Source organism: Aspergillus flavus, chromosome 4, assembly GCF_009017415.1.
Source record: "Aspergillus flavus chromosome 4, complete sequence".
In the NCBI taxonomy this organism is placed as follows: Eukaryota; Fungi; Ascomycota; class Eurotiomycetes; order Eurotiales; family Aspergillaceae; genus Aspergillus; species Aspergillus flavus.
Genome location: NC_092405.1, coordinates 2981885 through 2994900, shown reverse-complemented (window position 1 = coordinate 2994900; position 13016 = coordinate 2981885). Strand labels below are relative to the sequence as shown.

General features: G+C 48.9%; 6 protein-coding genes across 6 annotated transcripts; 2 read left to right on the top strand and 4 right to left on the bottom strand.

The window, feature by feature from the left end:
• Nucleotides 1-313: 313 nt before the first annotated feature.
• F9C07_10730 (signal recognition particle protein SRP54) lies at nucleotides 314-1958 on the bottom strand (the record flags this gene model as incomplete). Its single annotated transcript, XM_041292125.1, has 2 exons — nucleotides 314-1819; nucleotides 1881-1958. The coding sequence occupies 2 exons, from the start codon at nucleotides 1956-1958 to the stop codon at nucleotides 314-316; spliced, it is 1584 nt and encodes a 527-aa protein (XP_041146450.1).
• Nucleotides 1959-2274: 316 nt separating this feature from the next.
• On the top strand, nucleotides 2275-3165 carry F9C07_10731 (Rrp15p-domain-containing protein; the record flags this gene model as incomplete). The annotated part of the gene is made up of 1 exon (XM_041285957.1): nucleotides 2275-3165. One exon carries the CDS (start codon nucleotides 2275-2277, stop codon nucleotides 3163-3165), a length of 891 nt encoding a protein of 296 aa, XP_041146449.1.
• A 280-nt stretch (nucleotides 3166-3445) lies between these two features.
• F9C07_10732 (2Fe-2S iron-sulfur cluster binding domain protein) lies at nucleotides 3446-4207 on the bottom strand (the record flags this gene model as incomplete). Its single annotated transcript, XM_041292124.1, has 3 exons — nucleotides 3446-3690; nucleotides 3758-3864; nucleotides 3927-4207. The coding sequence occupies 3 exons, from the start codon at nucleotides 4205-4207 to the stop codon at nucleotides 3446-3448; spliced, it is 633 nt and encodes a 210-aa protein (XP_041146448.1).
• Nucleotides 4208-4306: 99 nt separating this feature from the next.
• Nucleotides 4307-6756, top strand: F9C07_1567980 (uncharacterized protein). Its single transcript, XM_041292118.2, has 2 exons — nucleotides 4307-5004; nucleotides 5085-6756. Exons 1-2 carry the CDS (start codon nucleotides 4597-4599, stop codon nucleotides 6204-6206), a joined length of 1530 nt encoding a protein of 509 aa, XP_041146447.1. The 5' UTR covers nucleotides 4307-4596; the 3' UTR covers nucleotides 6207-6756.
• Nucleotides 6757-7305: 549 nt separating this feature from the next.
• On the bottom strand, nucleotides 7306-8781 carry F9C07_10735 (putative transcriptional factor; the record flags this gene model as incomplete). Its single annotated transcript, XM_041285950.1, has 1 exon — nucleotides 7306-8781. One exon carries the CDS (start codon nucleotides 8779-8781, stop codon nucleotides 7306-7308), a length of 1476 nt encoding a protein of 491 aa, XP_041146446.1.
• Nucleotides 8782-10625: 1844 nt separating this feature from the next.
• F9C07_2158398 (chaperonin 10-like protein) lies at nucleotides 10626-12968 on the bottom strand. The gene is made up of 3 exons (XM_071509276.1): nucleotides 12069-12968; nucleotides 11785-12012; nucleotides 10626-11726 (listed from the first exon to the last, which is right to left on the bottom strand). Exons 1-3 carry the CDS (start codon nucleotides 12157-12159, stop codon nucleotides 11104-11106), a joined length of 942 nt encoding a protein of 313 aa, XP_071366533.1. The 5' UTR covers nucleotides 12160-12968; the 3' UTR covers nucleotides 10626-11103.
• Nucleotides 12969-13016: the final 48 nt, after the last annotated feature.

The following is a 13016-nucleotide window of genomic DNA, read 5'->3' as shown; positions in this document are numbered from 1 at the left end:
ACCTGGCATAGATCAATACATATATCGTCGAATTTTCCCTGGCGATAACGTATCAATTCATACTAAAAATATGTTAATGTACAGTATGGTAAGATTAACCGTCACTATTGCAACCTATCGACGTATAAAATGTCACCTAAGTATCGTTCTTTGAAGAAGTTAAAATCATACCATGGCAATGAAAACAATACGCGCCCAACACCATCCACATGCTGTATAATCGATCAATCGTGACCCATGAAGCGGTATCACCACGAAACAAACAGATACAGGAGAGAAAAGAAAATTGACATGAAAAGAAACAATGTTGGGATCACCGTCCTCTACCGCGTCCTCCTCCGCCCATCAATCCGCTCATTTGGCTCATCATCCCCTGTAGGTCCATACCTCCAAGGCCTGGCAGACCACCACCGCCGCCTTGTCCCTGGAGCATTTGCATCATCTTGGCCATATCGCCCATACCGGGCATTCCAGGGAAACCTGCGCCACCTGCGCCACCCATGGAGGCCATGCGCTTCTGCATCGCGGCGAGCTGCTGTTCTTTATTGCCACCCTTGAGCATATTCTGGGCTCGTTGCATCTGCTTCTTCTGCCCACCGACGCGCTTGGCCATACCGGCCATCATGCGGTGCTGCGACAGAAGGTCTTCGACCTCGCGCACGGTCGTGCCGCTACCACAGGCGATGCGGACCATCCGGCTAGGCTGCTCCACAAAGACCTTGCCATCGCTGTCAAGCTCTGCCGTAGTCATACTGTCAAAAATGTAGATCATGCGGCGGAGTTTAAGCGAGCCATCTTCATCATCCAGCCCAGCAGTGAGATTGGACAAGCCAGGGATCATGCCAGAAAGTTTTGACAGGGGACCCATTTTCATGATCGAGGAAATGTTCTCTCGGAAATCACGCACCGTATAGATACCTTCCGAGATGTGCTTGTACGTCTCCTTGGCTGCTGCTGAGTCCTTGGTCACGGCCTGAACGTGCTCGACTAATCCTGCCATATCGCCCATGCCCAGTAGCTTCTGGATAAAAGCTTTTGGCTCGAACCGTTCAAGGTCCATCATATGTTCACCCGTGCCGAGGAAGATAATGGGAGTATGTGTAGCTGCTACAGCAGAAATAGCACCACCTCCAGCAGCATGCCCGTCCGTCTTCGTGATAATGATGGCACCAAAATCAGCTGTTGCCTTGAAGGCCGCCGACTGGGCTTCGGCCGCTTGACCGATCGTGCTGTCGAGGACCAAGATCGTCTGGTCTGGGGTGACAGCAGTCTGAATCTGCGTCATTTCCGTGAAAAGTTCCTCCTCCTGCTTGTGACGACCGCTAGTATCCACGATTATGATCTCAAACCGCTCCTTCTTGAACTTGGCCACACCCTCAGCCGCCACCACTGCGGGGTCGGTCTGCGTCAAACTTCCATAGTAAGGAATTTTGGCCTTTGTCGCATTCTGTTTCAGCTGATCGAATGCACCGGCACGGAAGGTATCCGCACAGACGAGTGCCGTTTTGAAGCCCCGCATCTGATAATGTCTAGCCAGCTTGGTACAAGTTGTCGTCTTACCAGCACCCTGTAAACCAACGAACATAATCACATTAGACCGGCCCTTCTTGGGTCGGAAAGGATCTGCATGTGGATTGACCAGAGCAACTAATTCGTCGAAGACCGCTTTCTGAATCAACCTCTTCTTATTGACGGCGGGGGGCAAGGAGGCGAAGTTCACGCTGGACTTGATAGATTTCCGAAGTGACTGGACGAGACGAACGTTTACGTCGGCTGATAAAAGTGCAGCGCAGATCTCTTTCAACATGTCATCAAAAGCCTAGAAGGCGTTAGTTGCGTGAAACCTCCTTGAGAATCAAATGCACATATTGGCAGCCCACCTTCTCGTCTAGATTGTTGGACCTAGTCAGGTCATTGACGGCGGCGTTGATACGCCGCCCGAGATCCTGAAGGACCATGGCGGGAACTCTCTTAGGAGATAAAGGTTGGTATCGCAGTAAAATCAATAAGGAACAGGGCGTAGGGAAGTTAGGTGATCAGAAACCGAATAATGGCAATGCTTGATCGACAGGTAGAATGTCGGAGAGGCCACCAATCTCAATCATTTCCAGTGCGGAGAGTCTGGAGCGGGCGGTCAGCCAATCAGAGACATCATTGTTTCTTCCGCCTTTGAATGTATTCGAGACTTACAAGAAAAAAAAAAAAGACCATGCAATTCCTATATCAACACGAAAAATTTACCACAGCTTAAATTCAGACGTTCCCTCAATTATCATGCGTCTATCCACTACAGCAAAGAAGCGCAAGGTCTTGGAAGGTCTGCAGGGCAAAACTGGACGGCCTCAAAAGAAGTTTAGGAAGCAGCGCGAATACCACAGCAGTTCTGACGAAGCGGAAGATGGAGCAACCGATTTTAAAGCTGTCAGTTTAGCAGATTCCAACGAGGACGAGGTCAAAGTAAAGAAGCCGAAGGAACAGACAAAATCTTCAATTGCTTCAAAGAAGAGAAAGGATAAAGAGAGCAGCGACGACGACGGCGACGAATCGTCTGACAGTGACGATAAGAAGGATGAAAAGCATGAAGCTTCGGGCTCAGACGTATCTTCTGATGCTGAAGATGAGGATGATGATTACGACTCTGATGTGTCTATGCCGACGTCAACTACGGACCACAGAGCTGTCCCCAAACGGAATGATCCTTCGGCGTTCTCTACCTCTATCTCTAAGATTTTGGCGACAAAACTACCTTCCTCTGCCCGGGCGGATCCTGTCCTCTCACGCAGTAAAATAGCCACGCAAGCCAGCACAGATTTTGCCGACGAGAAATTGGACAAGCAAGCACGAGCCAAACTGCGCGCCGAGAAGCAGGAAGAGTTAGATCGCGGTCGGATTCGTGATGTTCTAGGAATCGAACGAGGTGAGGCTGGCGCTGTTGCTGAGGAAGAGAAGCGTCTTCGGAAAATCGCCCAGCGTGGTGTGGTGAAACTTTTCAATGCTGTTCGAGCAGCTCAAGTGCGCGGAGAAGAAGCGGCCAAAGGCGAGAGGAAGAAGGGTACCATCGGCATTGGCGAACGAGAGAAGGCCGTCAATGAGGTTAGCAAACAAGGATTCCTGGAGCTGATTAGTGGAAAGAAGGGCAAGCCATTGAATATTGAGGAGGCCTAAATGGAGATTCTGTATATGTTGAGAAGCAAACATATCTTAGGCGTTGGGGTTTTGTTTTGTTTTTTTTATTGCACGTTTGGATTAAAAGTTATTCCTATTTACAGACTCTTGCAAAATAGAATGGAGATGAGAATACCCAATAGTACAATATACATTTACAACCAAAGGCCTCCGGCATTTGCTAGATCGTCTCAAAATGCTACTTCACTGTATTGCTTGAACGCGCTTTGATTCCCCCCAGTAGGTACCATCACATCACAGCACAATGTCCCTGCGGGCTTTATTTCTTGGGCTCGAAGTCACTCGCCTGCAAGTTCCTGGTCATAGAGGGCAGACGGACAACTAGTCCGTCAAGCTCCTTGCTCATGATAACTTGACAACCCAACCGAGATGTCTCTGTCAGCCCGAATGCCAAATCCAGCATGTCGTTTTCGTCGTCGGATGGTTCTTCCATCTTGTCGAACATGTCGGGGTCCTCCACAATGACATGGCATGTCGAGCAGGCGCATGAACCGCCGCAAGCTCCTAGCGCAGAGGAAACCAGTCAGTAAGCAGGCTTGAGCATTGTGCCCTGTCCCAAGGGGATCCGAACCTTCCATCTCAAGATCATTGGCCTGCGCAATGTCTAACAAATTGTCCCCCTCGGATACCTGGAAGTCGTACTTCTCACCATCCTTGTCAATGAAAGAGATGTTGAGCCTGCAACGAGTCACATCAGCACATGGTCCATGAGATAACATCATAGCTAGGCCATGACTTACTCCTCTCCGGGTTTCGGAGGTGTGATATGGCCATGCTGAACTCCCGCGGAGGCCGAAAAGCTTCGGCATTGAGGGTTCAATCCGTTCCATACCCGCCGTTGACTCACACTATACCCGGGTCTCTTAGCGTACAACGAGTACTGGTTCGGGGCAGTCACTCGAGGACTCTGTGAGGAATAAGTAAGAAGCCGTTTCGATTGGGCGCGGCATGCGCGATCTCCGGGGACAGTCTTCGGCACGGCATGACGCAAATTAAGGAAAGTTTCTCTCCAGAACGACATGTTTATAGAGTATGCGACGAGGAATTATAGAGGATTGTAGAAAAGGAAAGTATAGTGAATAGACTCCCAGGAGAGTAGATTGCCAAAAGGCAGGGGACTATAGAAAGGAAAATCTAGAAGAGAGACGTTTCAATTGAAGATCGATTGATTGAATCTGGAGGGAGAAAAAGAGAGTAACTCCGAGGAGAAGGCGGGAAATTCGGACATAATCATTCGCTGCTTCCAACTTAACCTTTTTTTTCTTGACCTTTTTTGCTCTCCGCCTTGGACCTTAAACGGTAAATTAATCTAGAACAATAAATCCAAAAACTTCCGACAAGAACATCCGCCCTTCCCTTTCTACAAGAAATCGTCAATCTCCATAGAACACTCCCCTACCTCCCCCAACGATGGCATCTTCTCGTGAAGGGCTCAATCCTCTGCGCCCTTATTACTCTCCCCCCTCCATGGGCCTGGAGGCCTCCAACGCCACTTCATCCCCTCCAGATGCGTCATCGGCCCATGTTTTTGGAAGCTCTGCCCGCGACTTGCTGTCCGACTTGGACTACTCGGATTATTTAGAGAACTCTCCCTCGGTATCAAGCTGGATCAAAGATGCCTTGGACCGTGCACTTTGGAAATATACCAGTCTCTTGACTGCACAACCGTTTGACGTCGCGAAGACCATTCTACAGGCCTATGTCGTGCCCGACAGTCAGGATGGACAGTGGCTTCTGGATGGCCATCGGAGGCAAAGTTCGGGTGCTCGGAGCGATCCCTATGGCGAGGAAGGGGACGAAGAAGAAGAAGATGGAGTTGTAAGCTCTAAGTGTAACCCTAGAAGGACCAGAGGGGGGAACAATCTACGTGATGGCTAACGTTGCAATGGGTCAATTAGGATGCGCTATCTTCAGACGATGAGAGCAGTTACTTCACATCGACAGCACCTGCAGCCTCGTCGCCGTCAAACTCACGATCTCGAAAAGCCCGACGCCATATCACTGATCGAAGCGGTTACATTCAAGCCTCAACCCCATCGTCCCGGAACGCTTTGAAAATCAAAAACCCAGGCTCTCTGATGGATGTACTTTCCCAGTTGTGGACCACCAGTGGACCAACATCCCCATGGAAAGCAACCAATGCCACATTTATCTACTCTCTACTCCTCCCAACATTGAACACATTCATTCGCAGTCTCCTGTCAGCTATTGTGGGGCTACCAGAAGATGATATCTCATCCTCTATGACAGCGGACATTCTGACTTCGACCTCTCCAATCGCCACCTTGGTCCTGTCATTCATCTCTACATCCTTGTCTGCATTGATCCTCTCCCCGATTGATACAGCCCGCACACTCCTCATTCTTACACCCGTCACTCATGGACCCCGCTCCCTTATACGAGCCATTCGACAAATTCCAACTCCTAACTGCACGGTACCCCCTCATCTAGTGCCAATCACGATCCTCCATTCCAGTTTGCCCAACTTCATAATGACCACCACTCCGCTCTTCCTGAAATCGTACCTGTCTCTTGACCCCGTCCTCAACCCGTCCATGTGGAACTTGTTTACCTTCATGGGGTCCGGTTTAGAACTGGCAGTCCGGTTCCCTCTGGAAACTGTGCTGCGTCGCGCACAGATCGCTACTTTCACGTCCCCAAGCCTCCGCCAACAGTCTACTAGTGGGCTGCGTTCTGCAAAGCCCTCAGAGGCTACCACTGAAGCTCCTGAGGTCGAAACCATCGTTCCGACACCCAGTACATATAGGGGTATTGTCGGAACGATGTGGGGTATTGTATACGAGGAGGGTGTTCAACCGAACCCAGAGGCTGAGAAGGCACAGGCCTTATTCAACAAGCCCATTGCGCTGAGGAAACGGCAAGGCCAGGGAATTCATGGCCTCTATCGCGGCTGGCGAATTGGTATGTGGGGAATTGCCGGTATCTGGGGCGCCAGCTTTCTTGGAAGCGCTGGTGCCATCGCGGAGGATGGAGCGATGCCTAGTGGAGGCCGCTTTTGATCAAACCACATCTGTTGAGTTTTCATGCACCTGACACCCACAGTTGTCCCAACTTGGTTCACTGTTTATCTTGTTATCATACCCACTCCTATTCTTCGTTATCATCCTTGTCCTGCCCCTAATCAATTCCCCACTACCTCTACGCCCTTTACTATTTTGCCTACCTAGCTGGCGCAAGGGGGTTGAAGGCGTTGGACCTGTTTGTGTTCATTTTGTAGATATCAACGGCGGCGACATGCTTTCTGATAGGTCTTCGAACTCTTTTCCCTTTTATTCCTGCCGTTTAACATTGGGAATATGTATATCACTCATCCAGCTTTAGCGTCATGGTACATCAGCCATCTCATCTCCTTATACAGAGCCTTTCATTTCGGACAGCAGTGGCAATGAAACCATATGTTTCAAGGAGTCCATTATGATGAAAATACCCCTCGTATGTCGGTCGATAAATACATCAAACCAATCAGATCGCCACCCAGAAGGACCCATTCCATCTATCTAAACTGATTCCAACTTGATTTTCCAAACCAGAAGGACTCTATATTGGATGAAACGCAATGGCTGTTTTCATCTGAGCCGCGGCTCAACCCGTACATATGTAATATTCTTTTGGGCCATGTTCGTCTTGGATTTTATTTTTGGAATCACCCGAAATCAACCCAAAATGAAAGTAAATAGATAACGCCGATCATTCACCCGTCTAATCATTGGAGTGAATTGTATTCATTCCATTCCATCCCATACCATATCGATCCATCCATCCCCTCTTTTTTAAACGTAAGGTCGAAGTGAAGCAAGAAATAGCCCTGGCTTCTTTTTGTTCTTTCTTCCAAGTTCCCTCGGTGCACGTCACGGAGGCCTAAAGAAAACAAATCCATGGAAACATGGGCCCGAGGATCGAAGATATTAGAAACTGAAATGCATCCCGTCTCCCATCATGAGTTCCAAAAAAAAAGGAAAGAAAAGAAAAGAAAAGAAAAAAAGAGAGATGTTGTATAATACAAACTCAGACACGAGTCAAGTTTGGGTATCATAAAGAAGGAAAAGAATTAAAAGAAATTATATGGCATAGATTCATGAACGTAGTTGGGCGGACGGCTTATTTGTCGGCAAACCTCCGATCAAAGTAGCGCAAGACGCCCATTACGCTCGCTGCCTCGACCTCGAGTGCCGCTCTCGAGGAGCATCGATCAGGTGATGCAACATCCTTAGGATTCGGTAATGTATGAAGCTTAGGAAGCCACGTAGAAATTTCATCGCTGGCACGGGAGAAGTTCGGGTGACGTGACAATGTCGTGAAGGCATCAGCACAAGAGAGGGTCAGTGATGGCGTCGTAGATCTACCAGATGTCGATTTGGCAGCGGCAGCACGCGGAGGGTTGGAACTGCGTGACTGGCAACACCCGCCATCGGCGCCCTTACCGCCGCAGCATCCGGAGGAGGCAACGCTGGCGGAGCGGGAGGCCGCCAGCGTCTTGCAAAAAAGGGTACTCTTCGGGTCCGCAAGACATTGGGCACAGGTGCCAGGGCCATTCGCACAGGGGTTGGTTGCCTGGTTAATGGATGGCAGAGTGACTTCAGAGCGAACGTCGCCATCGGAGGGAGGTGGTGTGAATTGAGACAGGTTCTGAATAGGTGCAAGACGGTTGTTCTCGAAGGACTGTCGACGCTGCTCTTCCTGGGCTGCCATTTCCGCACATATACATGGGGTTCCATCCTGGCAAAAGCCGCACGGATCAACCGCGGGGGATGAAACAGCCGTGGCATTGTCTTCCTGTGGTTGAGGGGCGGCAAACCGTGTGGTAAAGTCGATTTCCATCTCCTCCGGGTCGGGCTTTATCTCAGGCTCGGCACGCCCTTGTCCAGTGGTGCTAAGACGCTTAGAATGCAATGACTCAACGCCCGGCATTGCAAATGCATCTTCAATACACTGACAATGTGTAGAAGAACAACTAGGACAGCCCAGTGGCACTTCCTCCTGCTCATCATCGTTACTACCACTGTTGGCGTTGCTCGGCGAAGACCTTTCATTTGTAGCTCGTCCAGAACCGGAGTTTCTGGCAGACACACGAGTCAATGGTGCCCTACCCGCAGGGGCATTCTTATCTGAGAGCGACGACCGGAACTCTTTAACAAGGGCTTCCTTCGCGCTTCTTTCGACCGAGACTTCCTTCTCCAGAGCGTGGCATCGGTCGCGCCACCATGTCATTTCATTCCGGCACTGTTCGACTTCATGAGACAAATTTGAAATTTGCTCTTTGAACGCTGCCACATGAATATCGTGCTCTTCTTCGATTTTCTTGATTTGGTCTTCGAGCTCATTGACGCGGGCGGCTCTACGTTCCCTGAACGCTCTTTGGGCCGCACGATTCTGCGCCTTACGTTTAGTAGGCGGCGTATCTGTGGCAGGCTTCCGGCCAGGTTTGGGACGTGGTGGTATAACCCATTCCTTGGAGGTGACGGATCCGGGTGTACCCGGTCCGGGAGACGGTGAAATGGTTGGCTTGGCGGCAATTGCGGGAGCCAACGGAGCTGGAGTGGGCGCAGGGGCTATTGAAGGTGCGGGAGTTGCCATTTTATTTAGGATTGCCTCTTTATTTCAAGAGGAACTCTGGGTAGAAGTCAGCGGGTCATGTCCCCGGGTGCGGGTGTAGAAGATAAGGTGAAGGTTGGAAAGTGTAGGGAAAGAGAGTCCACGGACCAACAGGTGGTGTCACTTGATCGCTGCGGCCGGAAGAGCGGAAGTGCGCCCCTGCAGCCAGTAAGCGAGGCGAAGGATGGATGAGCTATAAGATGTGTAATCTGGAAGCAATTCTCCCTGGGTTCGCTTTCCCAGAGCATAGAATCTCTGGGGAGGTAAAAATGAACGAAGGAGACTCTTAAGATGAAGATTAGGGAAAGAAAGAAGCCGAGGAGGAAGAGGGAGGGGGAAACAGGACTGGAAAAAGGTGATCGGATCAGATTAGATTATCGTGCGGTCTCACCGATTTCGGCGACTGGTGGAGTCACTTACTCGCTTGGGTTTCTTATTCGTTGACCCATACTTGCTCCCTGGTTTATCAATCAATGGAGACGTTGGGGTTTGCACCTATTAGGGCATGAACTAGAGCTTCCTCCTGCCCTGCAGTCACAGTGAGTCTGGAGAAACACGTAACGCGTATGCCGTAGTAGGCATGCGCAACACCTTCTGGCATAGGGTATCCTAACATCTTGAGATTGATTACTAGTATTGTGGGAAACACAAGAAATCTCATATCATGCATGCAACCATATGATCAGAAGTGGTGACTTCAATCAATTCCGACTCTATCCTCAAACCCATGGAACTTGAAATTTTCTTTTCCTCCAAACCATGAGGTGGATGTGGTGGGTACGGAGTACATAGTAGTCATAAATACTCTTTTCGGCACCAGTGTGGAATCTGCTCACCCGCGGTGGCCGCGATTGTCCTTGGCTCTTTTTTTTTTTTTCTCCCTCCTCTCTCCCGTGAAACCCACATGATATTACACAGCAGAGTACTACGATAGAGTGTTCTTCTGCCATTTATAATCGATAAGATTATTCATAATCTTCTGGTTCCGTTGAGCTAGCTCTGGTTCCAGCTAGGTAGCTATGAGAAAAATTCGAATTCCAAGAAAAACCATCAGTATCTCAAATAGACTTATAGAGTACTCCGCCACCCGTTTCCCTATGAGAGAAAGAAGAAGAATTAAAAAAATATTAAAAGAAATATTATAGTTCTCTTGTCACTTTTGTCACGTTTGTCCCGTAGAAAAGCGACTATAATGGTAATGCTTTCCATTCGGCACTTCATCTCCCTCCATCATCTGATCTTATCTGATCCCGGCTTTACCAGATTGGGCTATCTGATCATTCTGATGCCGTAATACGCTAAACCGTCCATCGACGATCTCTTGAACGGACGAATCTCGTTAACCTTGTTTAGCATAGCTGACTGGGACCAAAGCTTTATAGAGGGGACGGAAGGAAAATTTTTGCTTGGTTTTACTAATATCATGGATTTCAAATCCCAACCCCCGTGCTCAATTGACCGGTATCCTACTCGGTTTTGATGCCGATCAACGGAATTGAACGGGCGAAACACGGACCGAAACTGCTATAGCATTTTACCACGAAGGATACCCTCATTGACCGACTTTCGTAGGCAAACTGTGCATGGCAATATGTTTCCTCTGGATCCCTTGCAGGGAACAAGGGATGCGGAATATGAAAACGTGGAATAGGCGAGCAATCGCCTGATTAGATACGGTTGTACTCCGTAAGGCAGAGCCAGCATTAGAGACCTAGGGTTTTTTATTACATTTTAGATTCAAAGAAACATGCTCAACACTCGGACTGAAATACTATTTGCGGGAAAGCTAAAAGTACTCATCTCCTGTACTCTCCTTGGCATTGGCTGGATGAGTTGCCATCTGCCGAACCTCGCCGATTAAACGCCAATCTTATAGCACGAAATGGTTTTTTTTTTTTTTTTTTTTTTTTCTTTTTTGTTTATTTCCCTCCCTCTCTTTTTGTGTATTTTTGGGTTACATGTATGCCATCCTTCGTATATAGAAATCCAAGTAATCGTAGAAGTATCCGTTCAAAGTTCGGTCAGCTGGGGTGATCCTTCCGCCGGAGGTGATGAAAACCTGGTCTGCACATAAACCTTCTGCATACCTTTGTCTCGTCTCTCGAACGCCGCGTACAATTCCGGCATATTCTCCAGTGAGACACGGTGGGTTACCATGTCCAATGGATTAATCTCTTGCCGCCGTATGAGTTCCAAGAGGTGTTCCCAGTATTTCTGGACTGGTGCCTGGCCGTTGCCGATGAACCGGATACCAGTTTGCATGAGAGCACCAATGTTGAAGTGGTTCGTCTGTATAGCAATCAGTCAATGGCTGAAGACAAGGCTACAGAATACGGCGGTTTTACTTACGTAGCCAGCATAGACACCGGTTACACCGATTCGTCCAAATGGCCGGACAGCAGTGATCATCTCATTCAGAATTTCCGAGGTGTCCGTCTCCATTCCCAGGAGCATCTCGAAATAATGTGCCCATCCTTTAGCATACTCTCCTGCGGCACATTCTAGCGCCACATCTGGCCCTCCAGGTACAATCTTTTTTAGCTGGGAGGTGATCGATTCTCCTCTTGGTAGATTGCTGAAATCTATTGTCTCAAGCTTTGGTATCTTGCTCGTGACAAAATCCAACCTCCACGCTCCCTCTCCCCCGTCGATAAGGATGACACGAGTGGCCCCCTGGCTAAAGCTGTATTCCGCAGCCATCTGGCCGATTGGGCCTCCGCCCCAAATGGCTACAACATCGCCTTTCTTCACGCCCGTATCAACGACGCAATGATAGGCGGTTGCCAGGACATCCGAAAGGTAGAGACCTTTCTCATCTGGAACGTCCGCTGGGAGCTGCAGTAGATTAACATCGCCGTAAGGCACACGAACGTACTCTGCTTGACCTCCCGCGAACCCTCCGGTGAAATGGCTATAACCGAACATCCCTAGGGTGACAAAGATAAGCTTCATCTAACTCAAGACTTTCGCATACAAGCAACGTACCTGCTGTCCGTTTACCGTACATCGCATTCGTAATGGAGTTTTCATTCGTCCGTTCACAGGCTGATGTCAATTGCTCCTTACAGTTTCTGCATTCTCCACAAGCAATTGGGAAAGCCGCAACAACGCGATCTCCAGCCTTGACCTTCTTTACAGTTGGTCCCACGCTTTCGACAACACCACAGAACTCATGGCCGAGAACATCGCCCTTCTCTAATTGGGGGATGACACCTAAAACAAAGGATGAGCCGGCACGTCCATTAATGGCTGCTCGAATGAATTCATACCATGGTATAGATGAAGGTCACTTCCACAGATTGTGCTACCAGTTACCTTGACTATCACATCGCCCTCATCCACAACTCTTGGTTTTGGCATCTCGACTGCTGGCTATTAGGCTGACCTTTTCTCGATTGTGCATCAGTACATACCGATTTGGACACTGTTCTTTCCCTGCCATGTCGTGGCCTTGATTTTCTCTCCCGTTTCCTGCCCATAAGCTCCCTTATTATAGTTACTCACATCGGTTGTGACGGTGGCATTATCATTATGTCCAACCACCTTTTCCACGATATTTGCAGCTTGGGATGCGGCCATTTTGAGCTATTGAATTAGTTAAAGCACTCTCAAATTAACTTACGGCTTCAATTATGGATGGTGCATGCGTGGATTAAAAGGTGATATTTCAATAGTGGTTGTTGAGTACATCATCAGGACTGACATCACTATGAATCGGCCTGGGGCAAAAATCTTGGAACGCCCAACCATAGTCATTCCCTGGGCTTCTCCAGTCTGGAGAGGACTGGGGTAATAATGATACATTCCAGTCATGGACCTTTTTAGAGCAATTTTTTGTTTTACATCATTTTCAAGCGTGAGTTTCACCTCGCTGCGGTGGGACTTAGCCTGAAGCTGATGACGCCATTTGCAAACCCACTCGAGACTGAGCGTTGTCGGTGAGAGAAATATTTGCTTGGGAAGGTGGGCTTCATGTATGATAGCCACCCGATCGTACAGAGTACAGAGATAAGTGGTGATGGATCAGAAAAGCGTTGCCAAAAAGGGATCCCTCTCCTATGCCCAAGAAGCTGTGCCGGTCATGTGAGCTGAGCAACTGGTCAATTCGGTGCGATCAACAAGACGAAAGGGGAAATCAGCCCAGTCGAGACCTAAACAGATGCATATCCGTATGTGTGTCTACCTGATACACCTTTTCCTATCTACCCATGCTTCGT

Bases quoted from the DNA above. Each gene is read 5' to 3' on its own strand.
- F9C07_1567980 (XM_041292118.2), top strand. From the start codon at position 4,597: ATGGCATCTTCTCGTGAAGGGCTCAATCCTCTGCGCCCTTATTACTCT. The intron at 5,005-5,084 runs GTAAGCTCTAAG...TGGGTCAATTAG, and splicing joins AAGAAGAAGAAGATGGAGTT to GATGCGCTATCTTCAGACGA.
- F9C07_2158398 (XM_071509276.1), bottom strand. From the start codon at position 12,159: ATGCCAAAACCAAGAGTTGTGGATGAGGGCGATGTGATAGTCAAGGTA. The intron at 12,013-12,068 runs GTATGAATTCAT...CCTTTGTTTTAG, and splicing joins TGACCTTCATCTATACCATG to GTGTCATCCCCCAATTAGAG. The intron at 11,727-11,784 runs GTACGTTGCTTG...TTGTCACCCTAG, and splicing joins GTACGGTAAACGGACAGCAG to GGATGTTCGGTTATAGCCAT.